The sequence below is a fragment of the Bombina bombina genome, chromosome 6, assembly GCF_027579735.1.
Source record: "Bombina bombina isolate aBomBom1 chromosome 6, aBomBom1.pri, whole genome shotgun sequence".
In the NCBI taxonomy this organism is placed as follows: Eukaryota; Metazoa; Chordata; class Amphibia; order Anura; family Bombinatoridae; genus Bombina; species Bombina bombina.
This window is the reverse complement of record NC_069504.1, coordinates 866863940-866888649: the sequence shown is the minus strand read 5'-3', so window position 1 is coordinate 866888649 and position 24710 is coordinate 866863940. Positions and strand designations below refer to the sequence as shown.

The following is a 24710-nucleotide window of genomic DNA, read 5'->3' as shown; positions in this document are numbered from 1 at the left end:
AAAAATTCCAGTCAGCTACTTTTATATTTCCTGCATGATCCGGTTCATCTCTGACAGATCTCAGGGGTCTTCAAACTTCTTTGAAGGGAGGTAAATTCTCTCAGCAGAGCTGTGAGAATTCTTATAGTGACTGTGTATAAAAAACGTTGTTTTGTTTTCTTATGTACAAATTTAATTAGTGTTGTTTTTTACTAATGGGAACAAACCTTTGCTAAAGTTGTGTTGTTTTAAAGTTTGATGCAATAACTGTTTTTCAGTTCATTATTTCAACTGTCATTTAATCGTTAGTACCTCTTTGAGGCACAGTGCGTTTTTTTGCTAAAAAAGATTATAACCAAGTTGTAAGTTTTTTTGCTAGTGTGTTAAACATGTCTGACTCAGAGGAAGATATCTGTGTCATTTGTTCCAATGCCAAGGTGGAGCCCAATAGAAATTTATGTACTAACTGTATTGATGCTACTTTAAATAAAAGTCAATCTGTACAATGTGAACAAATTTCACCAAACAGCGAGGGGAGAGTTATGCCGACTAACTCGCCTCACGCGACAGTACCTGCATCTCCCGCCCGGGAGGTGCGTGATATTTTGGCGCCTAGTACATCTGGGCGGCCATTACAGATAACATTACAAGATATGGCTACTGTTATGACTGAAGTTTTGTCTAAATTACCTGAACTAAGAGGCAAGCGTGATCACTCTGGGGTGAGAACAGAGTGCGCTGACAATGCTAGGGCCATGTCTGATACTGCGTCACAGCTCGCAGAGCATGAGGACGGAGAGCTTCATTCTGTGGGTGACGGTTCTGATCCAAACAGATTGGACTCAGATATTTCAAATTTTAAATTTAAATTGGAGAACCTCCGTGTACTACTAGGGGAGGTCTTAGCAGCTCTCAACGATTGTAACACTGTTGCAATACCAGAGAAACTGTGTAGGTTGGATAAATACTTTGCGGTACCGGCGAGTACTGACGTTTTTCCTATACCTAAGAGACTAACTGAAATTGTTACTAAGGAGTGGGATAGACCCGGTGTGCCGTTCTCACCCCCTCCAATATTTAGAAAGATGTTTCCAATAGACGCCACCACTCGGGACTTATGGCAAACGGTCCCCAAGGTGGAGGGAGCAGTTTCTACTTTAGCTAAGCGTACCACTATCCCGGTGGAGGATAGCTGTGCTTTCTCAGATCCAATGGACAAAAAATTAGAGGGTTACCTTAAGAAAATGTTTGTTCAACAAGGTTTTATATTACAACCCCTTGCATGTATCGCGCCGATTACGGCTGCGGCAGCATTTTGGATTGAGTCGCTTGAAGAGAACCTTAGTTCCTCTACGCTAGACGACATTACGGACAGGCTTAGAGTCCTTAAACTAGCTAATTCTTTCATTTCGGAGGCCGTAGTACATTTAACCAAACTTACGGCTAAGAACTCAGGATTCGCCATACAGGCACGCAGGGCACTGTGGCTAAAATCCTGGTCAGCTGATGTTACTTCTAAGTCCAAATTACTTAATATACCTTTCAAGGGGCAGTCCTTATTCGGGCCCGGTTTGAAAGAAATTATCGCTGACATTACGGGAGGTAAGGGCCACGCCCTACCTCAAGACAAGGCCAAAGCTAAGGCTAGACAGTCTAATTTTCGTCCCTTTCGGAATTTCAAAACAGGAGCAGCATCAACCTCCACTGCACCAAAACAGGAAGGAGCTGTTGCTCGTTACAGGCAAGGCTGGAAGCCTAACCAGTCCTGGAACAAAAGCAAGCAGGCCAGGAAACCTGCTGCTGCCCCAAAGACAGCATGAACCGAGAGCCCCCGATCCGGGACCGGATCTAGTAGGGGGCAGACTCTCTCTCTTCGCCCAGGCCTGGGCAAGAGATGTTCAGGATCCCTGGGCACTAGAGATCATATCTCAGGGATACCTTCTAGACTTCAAATTATCTCCCCCAAGAGGGAGATTTCATCTGTCAAGGTTGTCAACAAACCAGATAAAGAAAGAAGCGTTTCTACGCTGCGTACAAGATCTGTTAACAATGGGAGTGATCCATCCGGTTCCGTGGTCGGAACAAGGACAAGGGTTCTACTCAAACCTGTTTGTGGTTCCCAAAAAAGAGGGAACTTTCAGGCCAATCTTAGATTTAAAGACTCTAAACAAATTCCTAAGAGTTCCATCGTTCAAAATGGAAACTATTCGGACAATCTTACCCATGATCCAAGAGGGTCAGTACATGACCACAGTGGATTTAAAGGATGCTTACCTTCACATACCGATCCACAAAGATCATCACCGGTATCTAAGGTTTGCCTTCTTAGACAGGCACTACCAGTTTGTAGCTCTTCCATTCGGATTGGCTACGGCTCCAAGAATCTTCACAAAGGTTCTGGGTGCCCTTCTAGCGGTACTAAGACCGCGAGGGATTTCGGTAGCTCCGTACCTAGACGACATTCTAATACAAGCTTCAAGCTTTCAAACTGCCAAGTCTCATACAGAGTTAGTTCTGGCATTTCTAAGGTCGCATGGATGGAAAGTGAACGAAAAGAAGAGTTCTCTCTTTCCTCTCACAAGAGTTCCATTCTTGGGGACTCTTATAGATTCTGTAGAAATGAAGATTTACCTGACAGAAGACAGGTTAACAAAACTTCAAAATGCATGCCGCGTCCTTCATTCCATTCAACACCCGTCAGTAGCTCAATGCATGGAGGTGATCGGCTTAATGGTAGCGGCAATGGACATAGTACCTTTTGCACGCCTACACCTCAGACCGCTGCAATTATGCATGCTAAGTCAGTGGAATGGGGATTACTCAGATTTGTCCCCTACTCTGAATCTGAATCAAGAGACCAGAAATTCTCTTCTATGGTGGCTTCATCGGCCACACCTGTCCAGGGGGATGCCATTCAGCAGGCCAGACTGGACAATTGTAACAACAGACGCCAGCCTACTAGGTTGGGGCGCTGTCTGGAATTCTCTGAAGGCTCAGGGACTATGGAATCAGGAGGAGAGTCTCCTTCCAATAAACATTCTGGAATTGAGAGCAGTTCTCAATGCCCTTCTGGCTTGGCCCCAGTTAATAACTCGGGGGTTCATCAGGTTTCAGTCGGACAACATCACGACTGTAGCTTACATCAACCATCAGGGAGGGACAAGAAGCTCCCTAGCAATGATGGAAGTATCAAAGATAATTCGCTGGGCAGAGTCTCACTCTTGCCACCTGTCAGCAATCCACATCCCGGGAGTGGAGAACTGGGAGGCGGATTTCTTGAGTCGCCAGACTCTTCATCCGGGGGAGTGGGAACTTCATCCGGAGGTCTTTGCCCAAATACTTCGACGTTGGGGCAAACCAGAGATAGATCTCATGGCGTCTCGCCAGAACGCCAAACTTCCTCGCTACGGGTCCAGATCCAGGGATCCGGGAGCAGTTCTGATAGATGCTTTGACAGCGCCTTGGAACTTCAGGATGGCTTATGTGTTTCCACCCTTCCCGCTGCTTCCTCGATTGATTGCCAAAATCAAACAGGAGAGAGCATCAGTAATTCTAATAGCACCTGCTTGGCCACGCAGGACTTGGTATGCAGATCTAGTGGACATGTCATCCTGTCCGCCTTGGTCTCTACCTCTAAGACAGGACCTTCTGATACAGGGTCCATTCAAACATCAAAATCTAACTTCTCTGAAGCTGACTGCTTGGAAATTGAACGCTTGATTTTATCAAAACGTGGTTTTTCTGAGTCGGTTATTGATACCCTGATTCAGGCTAGGAAGCCTGTTACCAGAAGGATTTACCATAAAATATGGCGGAAATACCTATACTGGTGCGAATCCAAAGGTTACTCCTGGAGTAAGGTTAGGATCGCTAGGATATTGTCTTTTCTACAAGAAGGTTTAGAAAAGGGTTTATCAGCTAGTTCATTAAAGGGACAGATTTCAGCTCTGTCCATCTTGTTACACAGACGTCTGTCAGAAAATCCAGACGTCCAGTCCTTTTGTCAGGCTTTAGCTAGGATCAAGCCTGTGTTTAAAGCTGTTGCTCCACCATGGAGTTTAAACTTAGTTCTTAACGTTTTACAGGGTGTTCCGTTTGAACCCCTTCATTCCATTGATATAAAAATGTTATCTTGGAAAGTTCTGTTTTTAATGGCTATTTCCTCGGCTCGAAGAGTCTCTGAGTTATCAGCCTTACATTGTGATTCCCCTTATCTGATTTTTCACTCAGACAAGGTAGTTCTGCGTACTAAACCTGGGTTCTTACCTAAGGTAGTCACTAACAGGAACATCAATCAAGAGATTGTTGTCCCATCCTTGTGTCCAAATCCTTCTTCAAAGAAGGAACGTCTTTTACACAATCTGGATGTAGTTCGTGCCCTCAAGTTCTACTTGCAGGCAACTAAAGATTTTCGCCAAACTTCTTCCTTGTTTGTCGTTTACTCTGGACAGAGGAGAGGTCAAAAAGCTTCTGCTACCTCTCTCTCTTTTTGGCTTCGTAGCATAATACGTTTAGCCTATGAGACTGCTGGACAGCAGCCTCCTGAAAGAATTACAGCTCACTCCACTAGAGCTGTGGCTTCCACTTGGGCCTTTAAGAATGAGGCCTCTGTTGAACAGATTTGCAAGGCTGCAACTTGGTCTTCGCTTCATACTTTTTCCAAATTTTACAAATTTGACACTTTTGCTTCTTCGGAGGCTATTTTTGGGAGAAAGGTTCTTCAGGCAGTGGTTCCTTCTGTATAATGAGCCTGCCTATCCCTCCCGTCATCCGTGTACTTTTGCTTTGGTATTGGTATCCCAGAAGTAATGATGACCCGTGGACTGATCACACATAACAGAAGAAAACATAATTTATGCTTACCTGATAAATTCCTTTCTTCTGTTGTGTGATCAGTCCACGGCCCGCCCTGTTTTAAGGCAGGTAAATATCTTTTAAATTATACTCCAGTCACCACTTCACCCTTGGTTACTCCTTTCTCGTTGATTCTTGGTCGAATGACTGGGACTGACGTAGAGGGGAGGAGCTATATGCAGCTCTGCTGGGTGAATCCTCTTGCATTTCCTGTTGGGGAGGAGTTATATCCCAGAAGTAATGATGACCCGTGGACTGATCACACAACAGAAGAAAGGAATTTATCAGGTAAGCATAAATTATGTTTTTTTTTTTTTTTTTTCCAATTTGCTTCAAATTTTCTTTGTTCCTATGGTATTCTTTAGTGAAGCGATACCTTGGTAGATGTTTGAAGCACTACTTGGCAGGAGTTAAGGCTGTGACACACTGCAAGCAGAGCGGTGCGCAGCGTGTAGTTGCGGCTGTGCACGCTCAGTGTGCCCTGCCTTTTCTCTGAGCACTCTGCTGCGTCAGGTCTCGTAGCTGAGCGCTCAGATGAAATATCTGAACTTCAGAAGCGATGCAAAGCAGCTGCTTCGCCTCGTGCCGCATCGCTTGCAGTGTGTCACAGCCTTTAGTAGTACTGCAATCTAGTGCTCTTGCAAAACATAGTGCTCCAGACACGTGCATGCTCCTGAGCTTACTTCCCCGCTTTTCAACAAAAGATACCAAGAGAACTAAGAAAATCTGATTATATTAGTAAAATAGAAAGTTGTTTAAAATTTTAATTTTCTATGTGAATCATGAACGAAAAAATGTTGGGGTTCATGTCTCTTTAAGCAGAATAGTGATACAATGATTTAAAAGAGAATCAAAATAACTTTGCTGGGTTAATATCCTGTCTGCAATAACATTAAATGCTGCAATCTTATTGGTTGTACAGTTTTCTCTGTTAGAAACCAGATTAATATATCTGGAAAAAATGTAAATTTGTGATACATCAAAGGGACATAACATTCTAAAGTTTTGTTTGTGCATGTTCAGTTAAAACTCTTTTAAATAATATTGAAATTGTCAGGAAATGCATGTTTGTGCACAGCTGATTGTGGATCATTCGTTCGCTAGCTGATGAGGGCAAAGTCTCTGGCGCAATGTTGGTGTAAAGAAAGTCTGCAAGTATAAGGGACATTCCGGTCAAAATTGAACAGCACCTAAATTAAATATTTGAATAGAAACATATTTGCAATATACATGAATGGGCAAAAATGCTTCTAGTGAAAGTCATCACTACTTTAGTGTTAACATTTTTATCTGCACGTGCATGTGAGGCAGAGTTAGATATTCTCAGTGCACCAGCATTTTTAAATACTAGAGCTGCTCAGAGCGCCAGTGGGTCTTGTATCATGTCAGAAATTAGCAAACTTAGTCATTACCAGATGATACAAGCACCTTAGGCTCTCTGAGCAAGTGCTATATTTAAAATGCTCGTGCACGGTGCATATTTGAATACACTTTTGAAACCGCTGTAGCTTTTATTAGAAGCATTTTCCTAATTTGTGTATTTTTTTTTTTTTTTATCCTGTTCAAAACTGAAATGCGCCCATGTGGATTCCAATTTTGGCTGGGCTGTCCCTTTAAAGCATATCAAGGATAGAGACAGCAATAGTAAGATTTCAGCCTTGCTCGACTTGATCAGCACATAACCAATTTCTGCTTTCTGCGTAGTAGGGCTGCAACAACTAATCAGTAAGATTTATCATAAAAATAGTAAACTTATCTCATTATCGATTAATTGGTCAGTTGCGCGGTACCAGCTGCCTCTCTCTAATGGACTCCTGCACATGGTATTGTCCAAAAAAATGGTATTAATTATTATTATTATTTTTTTTTTTTTATCAGATTAATCAGATTATAGACAGCCGATTAATCGGATAGAAAAAAAAAAAAAATACATTTTTTTTTTTTTTTTGGTACAATACTTTACCATGTGCAGGAGTTCATTGGAGTGAAACAGCTGGTGCCGTGCAGCTGAACAACTAATCACAGACCAAGTAATCAATAATGAGATTCATTGACAACTATTTTTATGACCAATCTTACCAATTTAGTTGTTGCAGCCCTACTGCACATAGAGAAGCCGGTTTACAGCATCAAAACCAGCTTCAAATTCTAATATACAAAATTTCGTTATGCAACAGAGAGACATTATGTGGTAATGATGATTTGTAATCCTTTATTTACAGAATCCTACCCCAAATCCCCTTTGCATACATTCCTTTACTTGTTAGCTGATTGGTGGACAGGGTCAAGCCTCCATAACTGATGAGAACATTGTTTTATTGAGCACCAAAAAAAATCTGTTTGAGAAAAAAAATGGGAGCTTTCTCATCATAGCTTTGCACTTATTCTTTTAGTGTACTTGAGTGTGTTATATACAATTAACAGATATTCGGTGTAGCCTTACCATGTTGTACATTATGGCTTTTGCAAATGTCTGACTTTATTACGTCCAATGTGAAATGATGACCTTTTGTTCCAGAGTTATTTTGAAGTAATGATTTTAAAAAATAAAGGTGCAAAGCATTAGTTACATTGGCTAAGACTCATTTCCTAGAACCTATTTGCTGTATTTAGCAGTAGGGCTTCTGGCAGCTATGAAACCCCACAGGATGCTGAGATAGTATGAGGTTACCACTGAATCACATGAATGCAAACAGGAAAATAATAGGAACCCGTCAGATTCTGTTAGAAAAATAACCGTAAACTGCTGACTGAAAACAAACGTGTACAGTCAACAACTCTGTACTGACTTACAGGGACTTGAAGGTTTTTATAGCTGCGTGTAAGAGATATGGTTTTGAAAATACAAAAAACTAAATTGATTTAAAAAACCCCCACAAGTTCCTATGCTGAAAAACAAATGCTTGTAGGGTGTGTCGCACACTGCTTTATTTACAAAGATGTCTGTTCAGCCCAGTGGCGTAGCGTGGGTTGTCAGCGCCCAGGGCAAGGCAAGTATTGCGCCCCCCCCCCCAACCCATTAGCAGTGACGGAGTCTCTTCCACCAGTACAGTAGGGAATGGGATTGGCAAATTTGCTTTGAATCTAGGAGCCTGCAGCTCTCCAGAGCTGGGCAAATATATACAAAATTACATTTGAAGATTTATTCTAGTTTTACACATGGGGAAAGCCCCCCTTAACCCCCATCTGGTGGTGATGCCCTGATCTGTGAAACTTCATGGTACAAATACTGCAGACCACAGGGTGCACCCACCCCCACATTGCAGCACCCCATATTGTATATGTGGTGCAATAGGTTTTTGGTAAGTCGTTAAAAAGAGGAAAAGGGGACACACAGGTTGGCAGCTGTTACATAAGGTTGTCCCTGTTGGGCAGACTGTCTTTTTGGTGCCAATGACATATAAAAGTGGGGTATATATTCTACCTTAATAAATATAACAATTGTAAGTAATCAATATAAAAGGGGCATGGGACAGACAACCCAGCATTACATACATATATGGGAGGAGGGTGTATGGTATTTAGGGGGTGCTGTTAAATTTATTTACCAACACAAATTATAGTTATTTTTTTTACTTTAAATGCAGTAAGGGTGGGTTTAATGTATATAAAAAAGGCAATGAGCACCCACACCCTAAAAATCGGTCCACACCTCAGGAGTCCAGCAAGAAATAGATTCAAGATGGTGAATTCATAGGACTCCTATGATAGGAGACAAACACAGTGAAATGCCTGGTGAGCAGCACAATCCTGGTGCCAGACAGCACAAAAATCCCTAAATCTACTTCTGCCCTGGGAAGATCATGGAGGGGAAAAATCAAATACAGGAAACAAGGTCTCATTTTTGTCACAAATATACTTTTTTTTTTTTTGTGCAAGGACAAGATGGCGTAAGTTGTAAACCGGTCAAACATGAAAGTATGGTCTCTGATCACCCCACCATCCCACATTCCCACTAACTAGGTAACTGGGGTTAACAGAAAGGCAGAGCCCAGCCATGCTGCCACCAGTGCCACGGGTAGGTGGATTTGAAAGAGATTTATTGCAATCTTTAAGGATTCCTCCCCCTCCCTCTGCTTAGAGATCCTTAAAAAGTGCCCCAGGCAATGCATGGCATTCTAGCTCGCTCTGGGTCCTTTGTTGGAAGGGAACTTACTTGTTGGGTAATAATATAACCATAATTAAGCTGTATTTTGCGCGTTGCTAGTATCAGGCAAAAGCAGAGCAATAAGTAAGTCTGGTCCTGATACCTTACCTTAGTCGCGGCGCCCTTGACATTCTGACTCTGCTGCTCTTCTTCTTCTTCCCTCCTGACCTGCGCGCTAGGAATGGGATGGACAAAGTGATGTAGCAGGTAATGGTCTGGATAACACTTCAGTTCACACTTCAGTCACTTCAAATTCCTCAGTCTCTCGAGACATCAAAATCTGCAACCCGACGGAATGTGCGACCGTGACATCACCACATTCCTGACGGGTCGCAGAACAGAGTTGGGCACCTGTCAGATTTTTTAGCCTCCCTTCTTCCCTTTGCTAAGTTGAGTCTGGAAGCGCCCCTCAGAATTATGCGCCCGGGGCAGCCGCCCCTGTGGCCGCCCCCACGCTACGCCACTGGTTCAGCCTTTCCAGGTACACAGGCCTTAAAGAACCAGTGTTCTGAAAAATGTTCTCTCCTTTCATGTTTTGTTCCCAGTTATTTATTTTTCATGCTGGAGTTTATTAAATTGCTTACAAATAGCTAATTTTTCTTTTTTCTTTTGTAATTTGAAATTGCTGCCTTTACTGGTTGAAACTGCCACGTATACTAAAAATTCCAATTCTTAAGTTAGGGATCAACACATCCAGGCATGAGGGAGCCTCCAAGACACCAATGGGTGTTGTCTTTTTCCCCGGCTGGCCGCCTCCTAAAGGTTTTAGCCTAGTGTCTGGATTCTTTACAGGCATTGCAGCTGTGAAATAAAACTCCAGCATTGGTCTAGCCTTCCCTCTAATACCTCCTGCGAAGCCTTTATATACCAATGATGCAACATGGGGGGGGGGGGGGGGTGAAGGGAGTCAGTCACTTGATTTCACGTACAATGCTGTTTGTAACATGGCAGAAAGATTAGGGATTAAACAGCCATACAGTCCAACAGGTCAACCCGCAAACCACAAAAATCGCTCTCGCTAGCGCTCCTTACATAAGGTGGTGAGAATCTGAGCCATTACTCCTGGCAATTCAATTCCTAGCCACCAGGAGGATGCAAAGAAACCCAAAACTTCACAAGCTTTTAATCTCTATCACCTCTCTGATATCCCAGTCTATTCTTTGCCTCTCCAGGAGTAGGTGAAGATTTGAGGTGCTGAAGGTTCTTTTTGGAATGGGGATTTCCCTTTATGATAGTGCCTTTATTTGCATGGTCTTTTTAAAGTTATAGTTAGCTGTATTTAGTGCAATTCTTACTTGTAAAGAGTTTTTACTTAGCTGGTCCATTATTTTTAGTGTGGCCATTACGGTTACACCTCCAACAGTGTTGGCTGTAACGTGCTTCTCTATCGATTGTTTTTGCAGCCTTGGAAAGTATGCTCTAGCACAGTTCAGCGTTAATGAGTTTCCCACCATTGTATGTGCGCTTCGCTGGAAGCTGCCCTTGTTCTGATGCATGCATGCTGTTTAAGGCTCCGGTCGTGAGTGTTGAGGGAGTAAGATGCTCTACATCAGAAATGTGGGGGTGCTTTTCTCTAGTGCAGTGTTTAGTGTGTTGTGCTAGCAAGTAAAAAGTTGTCATTTTATTTAGAGGATTTTTTTTTTTTCTGCATAATTGTCCAAAATAACGAAATATTTGGAGCCTTTTTGAATAGCTACCGAGTTTTTTACTTAAATGCCTTCACTTTACGGGTACAGATATATTCTGTTTAATCACCTGATTTTTACCTTGTGGAGCATTCTCGAACATTCCCTTCTGGTTCAGTCAGCCCTATTAGAAGAGAGGTGTACAGATAAAAAAAAAAAATTTCACCACCAAATAAATGTATGCTTTGCTGCAGCTCAGCTTTGCCGTTTCAGTTTATATTCTGTGTTACACCCCCATATGAGTACCTCTGCTGTTCCCGTTAATTTGTCCTCCCTCAGTGGGTTCCTCTCAAGGGGTCTGCATGGATTTTTCAACAAGTTTAAGAGACTTTGTGTAGTCTATCTTTTTTTAGTCTACTGTTTATATTTATGTATATCTCCACAGATTTATTTATTTTTTACTTTTTACAAGTGTATTCCTTGCAATCTGGCTACTGTATGTCCCCAAGTTTATATGTATAAGTCTATATATCATATCTATAGACTAACTTATTATCCGGGTAATGAAGCTCAAATGGCTAGAGACATGGAAGAGCAATAAGGTTGACTAGGCAGTAAATAATAAATAAATAAACGGTACCCTTCTAGCCCCTTTATTTAAAGTATTAGCAAGGAATTTGGACTATCTAAACTGAGACTTCAGTTTTTTATTTTTTTGTATAATATGAAAGTTAAAGATGATCCCCGCGTTGCACCAGGAAAACATATATTAGAGTGGTTATTAGAAAAATATAGAGGCAAGGCGGGGGTTGGCTTCATGGGTTTTGGGGAGAGGGAAGGCAGCGGGCGAGAGCCGCTCAAAATGAGGGGGGAGGGCGGAGCCAGTTAGGATGGCAGGCTGGCAGATACTCTTGGGCCTCTGAACTTTTGAGCATAGAGATTAAGGTTATAAACATTGAGGCCCCTCTACACATGTCATGGACTAGTGGTACCCTTCTATTTAAAGACGGTGTTTGCTAGTTACATATGTCTTGCAAAAGATAGTATGTATAATCCCTCAGCTTGTATATGTGAATTGTACCTAGATGTAGCTAAATATGGCAGCAAATGTTATTAGATATTCAAAACTCTAAACCACATACCAAACTAAACAAACAAACTGTTGAATATATATATGAGCTAATTAACAGATTTGACTATCATACTAATAGCACTTATGAGCCTAGCATGTAGACTAATATTATTGGATATCTATAAATATAAGGTTGCTTAGCTAATGATATCATCTCAGAGTACTTGGCTGCTTATGACATTAACAACAAGGATAAGTCTTGAAAATATATGAAATCAACCTCAGATGAAGAGCATATGGAAATAAAGGCATCAAATAATACACAGTTAACACAAGAGTCACACTAGGTGTTTACAAGGATCCTGCCTGTATATCTAAAGAACTACAACTGCAAAGGTAAATCATATAGTCCCTTCCAAACAATAAAGGTACATAACAGTTGAACCATTTAGTCTGGAAGAGGAGACAAAACAAAAGAGGTGGATCACAGCAAAACATTGGCACCTAGAATTATTCTGCAATATCTAGAGGCAAGTGCACATTAACATTGGGCTATATTATACCTAGATATGTGAGAGTGTGTGATAAACAATAAAATGGGGTGATTGTCCGTGTCTACAATGCAACTATGGGCTAGAAATAAACCTAGATATGACAAGATAAAGAATGACTAAGTAGAGGTGCTCTTTATAATGCTTGCATATATGAGCAGTAAGGCTCTATAAGGGATAGGAATGCAATTATTTTACAAACATTATGCTCAAAGCCAAAAGCTGTGGAAGACAGAAGAATGCCCGTTAGGAGTGTCAAATATTTCAAACTTATGCAAGTTGACCCTCCTGTTAGAGATTACTGTCCTCATACTAACAACAACTAGTAAAATGTAAGCCATCTCATAGTCTCTAATAAAGGAGCCATGTATTTGACCAGTTCAGACATGCGAGTTACATCAGCCACTTAGCAGGTATTGCTGTAGTTACTAGGCTAGTTGGTGGGAGTCAATATGTAGCTTATTTCTACTTTCAAGAGCAAGTTGATTGCAGGGTCCCAGGGGGGACTAGGCCGTCTCGGCCGCAGGTAGCTTCTTAAGAACATTATTAAAGTCCCACAACAGGAGGAATGCTATAGTATCATTTGGGCTACATGAGATTAAAAGTGATGTTAATATACAGATATGAGGTCTCATAAAGGTGTGTTTGACCTACATTATGAACCCCTAGATAAGGGTATGGCGCACAACAGAGGCCCCCACGAAATATATCTTCCCTCTAGTAATTGCAGAGCAGGAAAAACATTGTACTATAATGCAACTAAACCTATTGGAATGCCCCCTGTGAAATGGTCTGAGGGCGGTAGTGGCGCATGTCTTAGTAAAGATAGACTAAGCACAGAGTTGTATGAGTGCCCACCATATTAACAAAAACACACAATGAACTGGTATATATACAAAAGGGTTAACTCCTCGAAGGGAGAAAGAAAATAGAGCATATGATCAAACATTAATTAATACAAACCCAGTAAATTAATTAGCGAAGAGCTATATTCCTAACAATCCTAAAGTTATCCCACTCCAGTTCTCCCAAAGTATGCAGGGTCCCCCACATTGATCCAAGTTGTCTTGGAGCGTCCCATAAATAGTCTAGTAGCCACCACGACCCAGAGTGGCGATTGCATGATGGCTAGAAGTACGGAGTGAGAGGATACCAGATCCCTCAGCAAAATGGAAAACGTCCACGAATGAGATCGTGGGCTGATTTAAAAACTCGGAGGTACCCGAGAGGTCCGGCACAAAATGTAGGTCAGTCGCCGGAGGAATTGTAGAGAATTGCCCCAAGCTTTCAGTCAAGGGTTTGTCAGAGTGGTTTCCCATATCATGTTGGAGATCGGTGGTATCAGTCATCACTCTCTGCACCTCCCCTCCCAGATGCCGCCGAGGATCCAGTGGGTCTGTGCTGTTTAAGGCCTCTAGGCTGTTAGTTGCTGTCCGCATCTGAGTCGGGTCTGTAACTGCTCTCAGCTCACAGAGTATCAAGCGTCGCCATTAGGTTGCGCAGCATGCTTGTTATGAACCTTTCCATATTGGAAGGGAAGGCTGTGGTAAGGGTATTGCACGTCTGGAAGTGTTTTGCGGCAACAGTGACTTCTTCCTTGTGTTTTCAGCAAGTTTGGGAGAGGGAGGATGAGATGAGGCAGAAGTCCCAATCCATGGGGAGAATGCTAATACACCGTGATAGGCAGTTGTATGTAGTAAACCCCTAAGATGGCGGCTCAGTTAATTCTTACATAGTAGCTGGCTTTCTGGTCGACTGAATATAGCAGCTGTCCATTCGTTGCTGTGTGATCAATAGAGTGCCTTGCAATCCAAGTTTTAAGTAAATGTAAACTTTGTTGGGGAGACACTTTCATTTATATATTATGGCATTTTATGTTCTCCAGTTTCAGGAGCTCCCATGCTGCACGTCTTGCTCCTTCAGCTGCTGGCTCCGCCCCTAGACGAACTATTTTAATATAGTGTTTCAAAGGGGGTCTTGCTTATGGCTTACATTTATTCCCTCCTTTTTATTTATTTGGACTAAACTCTTAAAGTCCCAATATATTTGTTGTTTTAAAGTTGTTTACTGTTGTATTTGTGCATTTTGTGATTTGGTTTTCCTCACTATTATACTTCTATATCCTTTTAGTAGGTAGATCCACTGATCTCTTATTTTGTAAAGTGTATATTTGCAATTCTCTATGGATCTGTTTATGCATTCTATTTTAAATAATGCTTAGATTTTCTCTAAAGGATTCTGTTCTACCTTGTTTTCAGGGTACAAGGGGGTTGTACAAGTTTTGCTCTAGGATTCAAGACTTCTTGCACTATCAAACTCCTGCAGGAATAATGGCTAAGCCTCCTTCAGCACATAATTTCCTCTGGTAATCTTCCCACAGTCGAGTTATCTGGTTACTGATTCGGAATTTGTTTAGTTCAGTTAAGGATGTTTTTAAACTTCAGGACTGACTCATCAGATTTGTCTTCTGTAGGTAATATTTTGTATGAGAATCAGGATTTTTATTCTTGGTTAAAGGGACATAATACTCCTATGCTAAATCACTTGAAACTGATGCAGTATAACTGTAAAAAGCTGACAGGAAAATATCACCTGAGCATCTCTATGTAACAATTTCCTCAGCTCATCAGGGTAAGTCCTGTGTTAAAACTTACACTTTAGTTACTGTCCAGTTGCAGGTAGAACCCCCCATGAATTGCAGTCAATCTGCATCAACAGTGCTGAGGTCATGAACTCTTACTATGATCTCATGAGATTTCATAGTAAACTTCCTTAACCCTTTAGTGACAGCTGACGTACCAGGTACGTCATGCATTAACTAACAGTTAATGACAATGGACGTACCTGGTACGTCAGTTGTCTAAGAGAGTGCTGGAAGCGATCGCAATCGCTTCCAGCAGCTCTCAGGGTATTGCAGTGATGCCTCCATATGGAGGCATCCTGCAATACCATTTAGAAGACTCTGATGCAGAGAGAGCCACTCTGTGGCCCTCTCTGCACCGGTAGCGATGGTGCCGGTTCGTTGGTGGGTGGGAGCGTAACAAGGAGGCGGGTGGGCGGCCCATCGCTACCCGGCATCCGGTTCCTAGAAGTGCAATGTGCACGCCGGGTGCCGGGAGCGTGCAGGGGCGCGCGTGCGCGTGTGCATTAGCTGGCACTGATACACTGACACCAATGAGGAGGGAAGAGGGGGTGGGAAATATTTTTTTTTAAAATAATATAAAAGGATCTGGGAGGGGGAGGGGGATAGGGGGATTGTGGGGGGCTGCTACACTACAGAAAAAAATAAAAAAAAGCAAAATAACCAAAAAACACTTGTTTTTGGGGCAAATTGGGTACTGGCAGACAGCTGCCAGTACCCAAGATGGCCGCAATTAGATAGGGGAGAGGGTTAGAGAGCTGGGGGGGGGGGGATCATGGAGGTTGGGGCTAAGGCAGGAGTCCATCACAGCTAAAATATTTTATTTAAAAAAAAAAACAAAAAAAAAAAACTCCTTTTTATTTAGTACTGGCAGACTTTCTGCCAGTACTTAAGATGGCGGGGACATTTGAGGGGTGGGGGAGGGAAGAGAGCTGTTTGGGAGGGATCAGGGGGTGGGATGTGTCAGGTGGGAGGCTGATCTCTACCCTAAAGCTAAAATTAACCCTGCAAGCTCCCTACAACCTACCTAATTAACCCCTTCACTGCTGGGCATAATTTACGTGTGGTGCGCAGCAGCATTTAGCGGCCTTCTAATTACCAAAAATCAGTGCCAAAGCCATATAAGTCTGCTATTTCTGAACAAAGGGGATCCCAAAGAAGCTTTTACAACAATTTGTGCCATAATAGCACAAGCTGTTTGTAAATAATTTCAGTGAGAAACCTAAAATTGTGAAAAATGTAAAGTTTTTATTTTTTATTTGCTCGCATTTGGCGGTGAAATGGTGGCATAAAATATACCAAAATGTGCCTAGATCAATACTTTGGGTTGTCTTCTAACAAAAAATATATACATGTCAAGGGATATTCAGGTATTCCTGACAGATATCAGGGTTCCAATGTAACTAGCGCTAATTTTGAAAAAAAGTGGTTTGGAAATAGCGAAGTGCTACTTGTATTTATGGCCCTATAACTTGCAAAGAACATGTAAACATTGGGTATTTCTAAACTCAGGACAAAATTTAGAAACTATTTAGCATGGGTGTTTTTTGGTGATTGTAGATGTGTAACAGATTTTGGGGGGCAAAGTTAGAAAAAGTGTGTTTTTTTCCATTTTTTCCTCATATTTTATTATTTTTTTTTGTAGTAAATTATAAGACATGATGAAAATAATGGTATCTTTAGAAAGTCCATTTAATGGCGAGAAAAACGGTATATAATATGTGTGGGTACAGTAAATGAGTAAGAGGAAAATTACAGCTAAACACAAACACAGCAGAAATGTAAAAATAGCCATTGTCATTAAGGGTAAGAAAATTGAAAAATGGTCCGGTCATTAAGGGGTTAAACTGATTAGGGAAATAACATGAGTGTGCATGAAACTCACTCCCTTGCCTGACCCAGGACAGACATACTGATTTGCTGCTTAAAGTCCTTTGCAGTGGGGTGTAAATACTTAGGACATTTTGAGGGAAATATCTATCTTTTTTACATAGAGATGTTCAGGTGATATTTTATAGTCAGCTTTGGCTGAATCACTTTCAAGTATTTCAACATTTGGGTATTATGGCCCTTTAAGATGTGAGCTTACCTGTAGCTTTGGCGCTACAGTTCTGCAGATGTAGGTTCAAAATGTTCAACTATCATGCAATTTGCTAATTCTCTATATGCTTTTCCTATCCTGAGGCCATTTCACAAATTATTTCCTAGAAAATGGCCACTACAGGATTTTAATTTTCTTAGTTTCCTGAGGTTTAAAAGATTTTTCTTTTTTTTTTTTTTTTTTTTATAAGCTTATTTTGTAGAGCTTTAAGGAATCTTTTTTTTTCTTCAAGTGGCAGTGACTACTTTCACAAACAATTTCCTTTTCCCTTTTGAGGATGGTTAATTCTGAGGGAGCCTATAGAAAATAAATTCCTATTCTTAGATAGGCTTACATTTAACTCGGAGGTAACACACAGCAATACAAGGCCGCAGTTCTGGGGTCAATACCCATGAAGGCTGTGACAGCTCAAAACTTTTTCTACATGCGGGTTTCATAGTTTTAACAGCTTTTGTCATTCTGGGGTATTTGCAATTGATATATTAACGGAACACTGAACCCAATTTTTTTCTTTCGTGAGTCAGAGCATGAAATTTTAAGCAACTTTCTAATTTACTCCTATTATCAAATTTTCTTCATTCTCTTGGTATCTTTATTTGAAATGCAAGAATGTAAGTTTAGATGCCGGCCCATTTTTGGTGAACAACCTGGGTTGTCCTTGCTGATTGGTGGATAAGTTCATCCACCAATAAAAAAAAAGTACTGTCCAGAGATCTGAACCAAGAAAAAAGCTTAGATGTCTTTTTCCAAATAAAGATAGCAAGAGAACGAAGAAAATTTGATAGTAGGAGTAAATTAGAAAGTTACTTAAAACTGCATGCTCTATCTGAATCATGAAAGAAAAAATTTGGGTTCAGTGTCCCTTTAAGTCTATATTAATGCAATACACACCACCACCAATACACCTCTAAACAGGCATGGTGTTTGAACCCTGATGCTGTAGTCATATGTAGCATATGCCCATATGCAGCTGAAATAGAAATGACTTTTGCTAGAAGCATTTTTGGTAATAGAAGTAAATTGCTAAAATTCTATATAATTTATATTTTTTATTTTTTAAAAACACCCTTGAAGATTTCAAATGTAACACCCTCTCTGACTTAAAGGGACATGAAACCCACTATCGTTATTCAGATGGAGCATACATTTGTAAAAAAAACATTTCAGTTTACATCTATCATCAGTTTTGCTTCATTCTATTGTTATCCTTGAAGAAGCAATGCACTACAGAGAGCTAGTTGAACACATCAGTAAGCCAATAACAACAGTCTATGTGTAGCCACCAATCCGCAACTAGCTCCCAGCTCACAAGCCTACCTAGGTATGCTTTTCAACAAAGAATACCAACAGAACAAAGCAAATTAGATGAGAAGTAAATTGAAAAGTTGTTTAAAATTTGTATTTTCTGAATGGTAAAAGAACATGTTTGGGTTTCATGTCACTTTAATCAGATTCTAGGTTATTCTATGTAGTTGATTCACTTAAGTTTTTTACAATTATTTTAAAGAGTACTATCCCTTTTTAAAGTGACTAGACTTTTTTTTTTTTTTTTACAAAATGTTGATGCACTCGTAAATTAAAGGGACAGTCTACAATAGAATTGTTATTGTTTTAAAAGATAGATAATCCCTTTATTACCCATTCCCCAGTTTTGCATAACCAACACAATTATAATAACACGTTTTACCTCTGTAATTACCTTGTATCTAAGCTTCTGCTGACTGTCCCTTTATTTCAGTTCTTTTGACAGACTTGCATTTTAGCCAATCAGTGCTCAATCCTAGGTCACTTCACGTTCATGAGCTCAATGTTATCTATATGAAACACATGAAATAATGCTCTTAAGTGGTCAAAATGCATTAAAATTCCCTTGACTGTCCCTACTTTTTACCTCTGTGATTACCTTGTATCTAAACATCTTCTGACGGCCCCCTCATCACATTACTGTGATTATTATCTATTGACTTGCATTAAGTACTGTGCTGTCCTAAATCTTAAATAACTCCCCGGTCGTGGACACACTGTTATCTATATGGCCCACATGAACTGTCAGTCTCTTGTTGTGAAAAGCAATTAAAAAAGCATGTGACAAGAGGTGGTCTTCAAGGGCTTAGACATTTGCATATGAGTCTACCTAGGTTTAGTTTCAACTAAGAATGCCAAGATAACAAAGCAAATTTGATGATAAAAGTATATTGAAAAGTTGATTAAAATTAAAAGTCCTATCTGAATAATGACTAATCACTGTCCCTTTTAACCCCTTAATGACAGAGGACTTACCAGGTACGTCATGGAAAAAACTCCCCTTAATGACAATTGACGTACCTGGTACGTCCTCTGTTGTTAGAAGTGCTGGAAGCGATCATGATCGCTTCCAGCTGCTTCCAAGGGATTGTAGTGATGCCTCAATATTGAGGCATCACTGCAATCCCTTATTTTACACACCGATTCAGAAAGGGCCACTCTGTGGCTCTCTCTGCATCGGCAATGATAAGTCACATATTCGTTGGTGGCAGCGAGCATCTTGTAAGAGCACAGTATGTTTTAAGCTCTTTATATCTCCAATCCTAGTGTAGCAATGAATTTTCGGCCGTTGCGGCGATTGGGGGCGAGGGGGGCGGGCGGCGGGTGCGCGCTCATGCGCGCGCACGCAAAATATGCCCGCAAGTGAAAAAATAAAATAAAGACAGAGGCAGATGCAGGGGGATCTATGTTGCTTAGTAAGGGATCTGGGAGGGGGAGGGAAGTAGATTATTTAGGGGGGGCAGCTACACTACAGAAAACAAAGGTTTTAAATAACAAAGTAAAAAAAAACTATTTTGTGGGGCAAATTGGGTACTGGTAAACAGCTGCCAGTACCCAAGATGGCGGCAAATAGGTAGAGGGGGAGGGTTAGAGAGATGTATGGGGGGGAATCAGGGAGGTTGTAGGGTAAGGGGGGATCCATCACTGCAGACTGTATGAAAAAAAATATTTTTATTTCAGTACTGGCAGACTTTCTGCCAGTACTTAAGATGGCGGTGACAATTGTGAGGTGGGGGAGGGACTTGAGCTGTTTGGGGGGGATCAGGGGGTGGGATGTGTCGGGTGGGAGGCTGATCTCTACACTAAAGCTAAAAATTAACCCTACAAGCTACCTAATTAACCCCTTAACTGCTGGGCATATTATAAGTGTGGTGCGCAGCAGCAATTAACGGCCTTATTATTACCAAAAAGCAACGCCAAAGCCATATATATCTGCTATTTCTGAACAAAGGGGATCCCATAGAAGCATTTACAACCATGTGTGCCATAATTGCACAAGCTGTTTGTAAATAATTTCAGTGAGAAACCTAAAATTGTGAAAAATGTAACAGTTTTTTTTTATTTGATCGTATTTGGCGGTGAAATGGTGGCATGAAATATACCAAAATGGGCCTAGATCAATAATTTGGGTTGTCTACTACACTACACTAAAACTAAAATTAAACCTAAAAGCTCCCTACAAGCTCCCTAATTAACCCCTTCACTGCTGGGCATAATACACATGTGGCGTGCAGCGGCATATAGCGGCCTTCTAATTACCAAAAAGCAACGCCAAAGCCATATATGTCTGCTATTTCTGAACAAAGGGGATCCCAGAGAAGTATTTACAACCATTTATGCCATAATTGCACAAGTTGTTTGTAAATAAATTCAGCGAGAAACCTAAAGTTTGTGAAAAAAATTGGGAAAAAGTCAACAATTTTTTTTTATTTGATCGCATTTGGCGGTGAAATGGGGGCATGAAATATACCAAAATGGGCCTAGATCAATACTTTGGGATGTCTTCTAAATAAAAATATATACATGTCAAGGGATATTCTGGGATTCCTGAAAGATATCAGTGTTCCAATGTAACTAGCGCTAATTTAAAAAAAAAGTGGTTTGGAAATAGCAAAGTGCTACTTGTATTTTTTGCCCTATAACTTGCAAAAAAAGCAAAGAACATGTAAACATTGGGTATTTCTAAACTCGGGACAAAATTTAGAAACTATTTAGAATGGGTGTTATTTAGTGGTTGTAGATGTGTAACAGATTTTGGGGGTCAAAGTTAGAAAAAGTGGGTTTTTTTTATTTTTTCCTCATATTTTATATTTTTTTTTATAGTAAATGATGAGATATGATGAAAATAATGGTATATTTAGAAAGTCCATTTAATGGCGAGAAAAACGGTATATAATATGTGTGGGTACAGTAAATGAGTAAGAGGAAAATTACAGCTAAATACAAACACGGCAGAAATGTAAAAATTGTCATTAAGGGTAAGAAAATTGAAAAATGGTCCGGTCATTAAGGGGTTAAATAACATTTAGATGCCTGGTTTAAAATGTAAATTCCAAATGCAGACAACTGTATATATTTTGTTACAACAGTTTACACCTTTCAAAGCATAAAACTGGTACTTTTGGCTTTTTTTTTTTTTTTTGGATGGTTCCAGTTTTCTGGTTTTTTTTCTGGTCGTCTTCCCCCCCCCCCCCCCCCCCCCCCAATATTTTCTGCATATTACAATATTTACAAAACAATATAGTGCATTTTATAGATATTTTTTTTTTTTTTTTTTTAATAAACTTGTGGATATTTATATACTGTACATAGGGCATTGTGAATTGCAATGTTTACGGTCACTTTTTAATATTAAACTGCTCTCGCTCAGCTTTTTTTTTTTTCCCCCTTTTTAAATAATTTTTTTTTTTAGAGTGTTTAATCACTGGCCTTATATTTGAATTATATGTAAATTATATATTTTATTGATTTGTGTGAAATTCATCTCCCTTATCACAGTTACTACTTTTGGCTTTACAGATACCACACCCTCTCCTTTCCTTACCGTCTATGATTTGAAGCCTCTGAAACATCAGGGATCTGTTTTCTTGAAGGGTGTTCCAGTTACTGCACGAATAGGTCAGACTGAGCGTTACACCAGCGGCTCAAAGGTGAAATGAAATAGAACCTGTTAGCAAGATGCCATATTAATGCAAGCACTAATGAGCCCCAAGGCCATAACATGCTGTGATCTGAGATGTCATTGCAGAAAATGCAGCATGTCTGCAGAAATAGCAGGACACATGCAGGAACTGTTAGCGCTCTCGCCTTTCCGCTCTGCTCCACATCAGACTGTTCTTTTCAAGCAGCACTTCTTAGGCTGCACTGTTTAAGTGCTGTTTGAAGAAAACAGTCAAATATGGAGCAGTGCATTGATTGATTGATGACAGCGCTCGGTATTATTTTTTTAGCTCTGCTCCTAGCCTTTCCTATTCAACAAAGCTGTGACTTCTGAATGAAAGATGTTCTTATGAGCAATGCACCTAATTTATTACTATTTTACCTAATAATTATGTTATATTAGACCGAGTGCAAAGGAAACAAATTTTATTCGACATTTTAAAAAGTAACAACTTTTTCATTTTCTCAGCAGCTAATTTTGCAATGCAATTTTCAACATGTATTAGAACACTTTTTAAACGTGGTTTGTTCTCTCGTTAATCAACACATTGCAATTTACCAGGTGCTTTACTGGAACTGCCTAATTAAAAATTGAATTTCATTTAAAAATGACCCGCAGAACATTTTTCACTTAAAAAAAAAAAAAAAAAAAAAAAAAAAAGTTGCAAAAAGTGGGGGAAAAAAAGTTCTGCCTCTGTGCCAGTGATGCTGTAACTCTGCAATGACAGACTGAATAGAATAAGAATCGGCCAATCCACAAATTATGATGCCATTAGCACTGTCTAATGTGATTTTTTCCTCCGTCCTCAGGTTCGCACTAGCACTTTATATTCCGTACATCTTGCACATGGACCTTTTACATGGATCATCAAAAAGAAATTTAAGCAATTCCAGGAGCTTCACCGTGATCTTCTCAGACACAAGATCTTCGCCAGTCTTTTGCCCCTCAACCCACTGTCACGGTAACTCGCTGTCATGGCCTTTAAAGGGACACAACCCAATTTTTTTACTTTCATGATTAAGAGCATGCAATTTTAAGCAAATTTTGAATTTACTTGGATTATACATTTTTTATTTGTTCTCTTGGTATCTTTATTTGAAAAAGCAGCAATGTAAGCTTACAAGCCGGCCCATCTTTGGTTCAGCACCTGGGTAGTGCTTACTGATTGGTGGCTAAATGCAGCCACCAATCAGCAAGAGCTATCCAGGGTGTTGAACCAAAAATGGGCCGGGTCCTATGCTTACATTCCTGCTTTTTCAAATAAAAAATTGTTAATAGGAGTAAATTAGAAAGTTGCTTAAAATGCCATGCTCTATCTGAATCACAAAAGAAAAAGGTATTCAGTATCCCTTTAAATTGAGGACTTAATTCAATTTTCACGATTTTAGATTGAGCACGTGTTTTCATGACACTGTGCACGTATTGAGCACTATTTGCCAGCAGTGTTTGCAACAATGTATAACATTACTAACACTTCTACCATGTAGCACTCAAGATGTGAACGCTCCTGAGTATATCTAGATTTGTTTTTTTACAAAGAATATCAAATGAACAACATATATCTGATAATAGAAGTAAACAGAGACGTTGTTTTAAAAATGATATGCTCTAGCCTTGAAGGAACAGGATTTTATTTGGACCCTCCTATGATTTAGATAGTCTAGCTAGTGATTCCTTAATGGGACAGTAAAGCTAAAATGATTCAGATAGAACATGCAATTTTATACAACTTTCTGATTTACTTCTATTGGTGGCTACACACATTTGCCTCTAGTCATTGGCTGAACCAATGTGTTTGGTTAGCTTTCAGCAGGACATGGCTGCTCTTTCAACAAATGATACCAACAAAATTAAAGGGACACTGAACCCAAATTTTTTTTCTTTCGTGATTCAGATAGAGCATGCACTTTTAGCAACTTTAAATTTTACTCCTTTTAACAATTGTTCTTTGTTCTCTTGATATCTTTATTTGAAAAAGGCATCTAAGCTATATTTTTGGTTCAGACCCTGGACAGCCCTTGTTTATTGATGGGTGAGTTTATCCACCAATCGGCAAGAAAAACCCAGTTTGTTCACCAACAATGGGCCGGCATCTAAACTTATATTCTTTCTTTTCAAATAAAGATACCAAGAGAATTAAGAAAATTTGATAATAGGAGTAAATTAGAAAGTTGCTTAAAATTGCATGCTTTATCTGAATCACAAAAGAAAACATTTGGGTTCAGTGTCCCTTTAAGCTAACTTGATAATAAATTGGGAAATTTTCTTTAACATTGTATGCTGTATCTAAATACTGAGAGAACAATTTTGTGCTTTGATCGTCAGTATGTGATACTCAACACACGTTATACCTCATTTTTCTTTGAATTCTATGGATTGTATTTTGGGGGTGATATTCAAAACACAAATAACATAACATATCAGTAGGATACAGATGCTTCTTCTTATCAGTTATGTGAAGATTATATTACATTTAAAGGAAAGTTTTTATTGTTTAGAATGACCGATAATCCCTTTTGTTACCTATTCAAAAGTTTTGCATAACCCACACAGTTATATTTAATCTATTTTTTACCTCTGTGATTACCTTGAATCTAAGCCTCTGCAGACTGCCCCCTTATCTCAGTTTGGCAGACTTGCATTTTAGCCAATCAGTGCTGAGTCATAAATAACTCCAATGTTCTCTATAAATGCACTGAGATAAGAGGTGGTTTTCAATGGTTTAGTAATCAGTTTGAGCCTACCTAGGTTTAGCTTTCAACCAAGAAACAAAG

General features: G+C 40.0%; 1 protein-coding gene across 1 annotated transcript in view; it reads left to right on the top strand.

The window, feature by feature from the left end:
• The window catches only part of PLD2 (phospholipase D2), a 159340-nt gene that overhangs the window by 9946 nt on the left and 124684 nt on the right, over positions 1-24710 (top strand). The window contains exons 3-4 of the mRNA XM_053718329.1: positions 21795-21925; positions 22746-22897. Coding sequence (XP_053574304.1) covers positions 21795-21925; positions 22746-22897 — 283 coding nt within the window. The remainder of the gene's footprint in view (positions 1-21794; positions 21926-22745; positions 22898-24710) is intronic.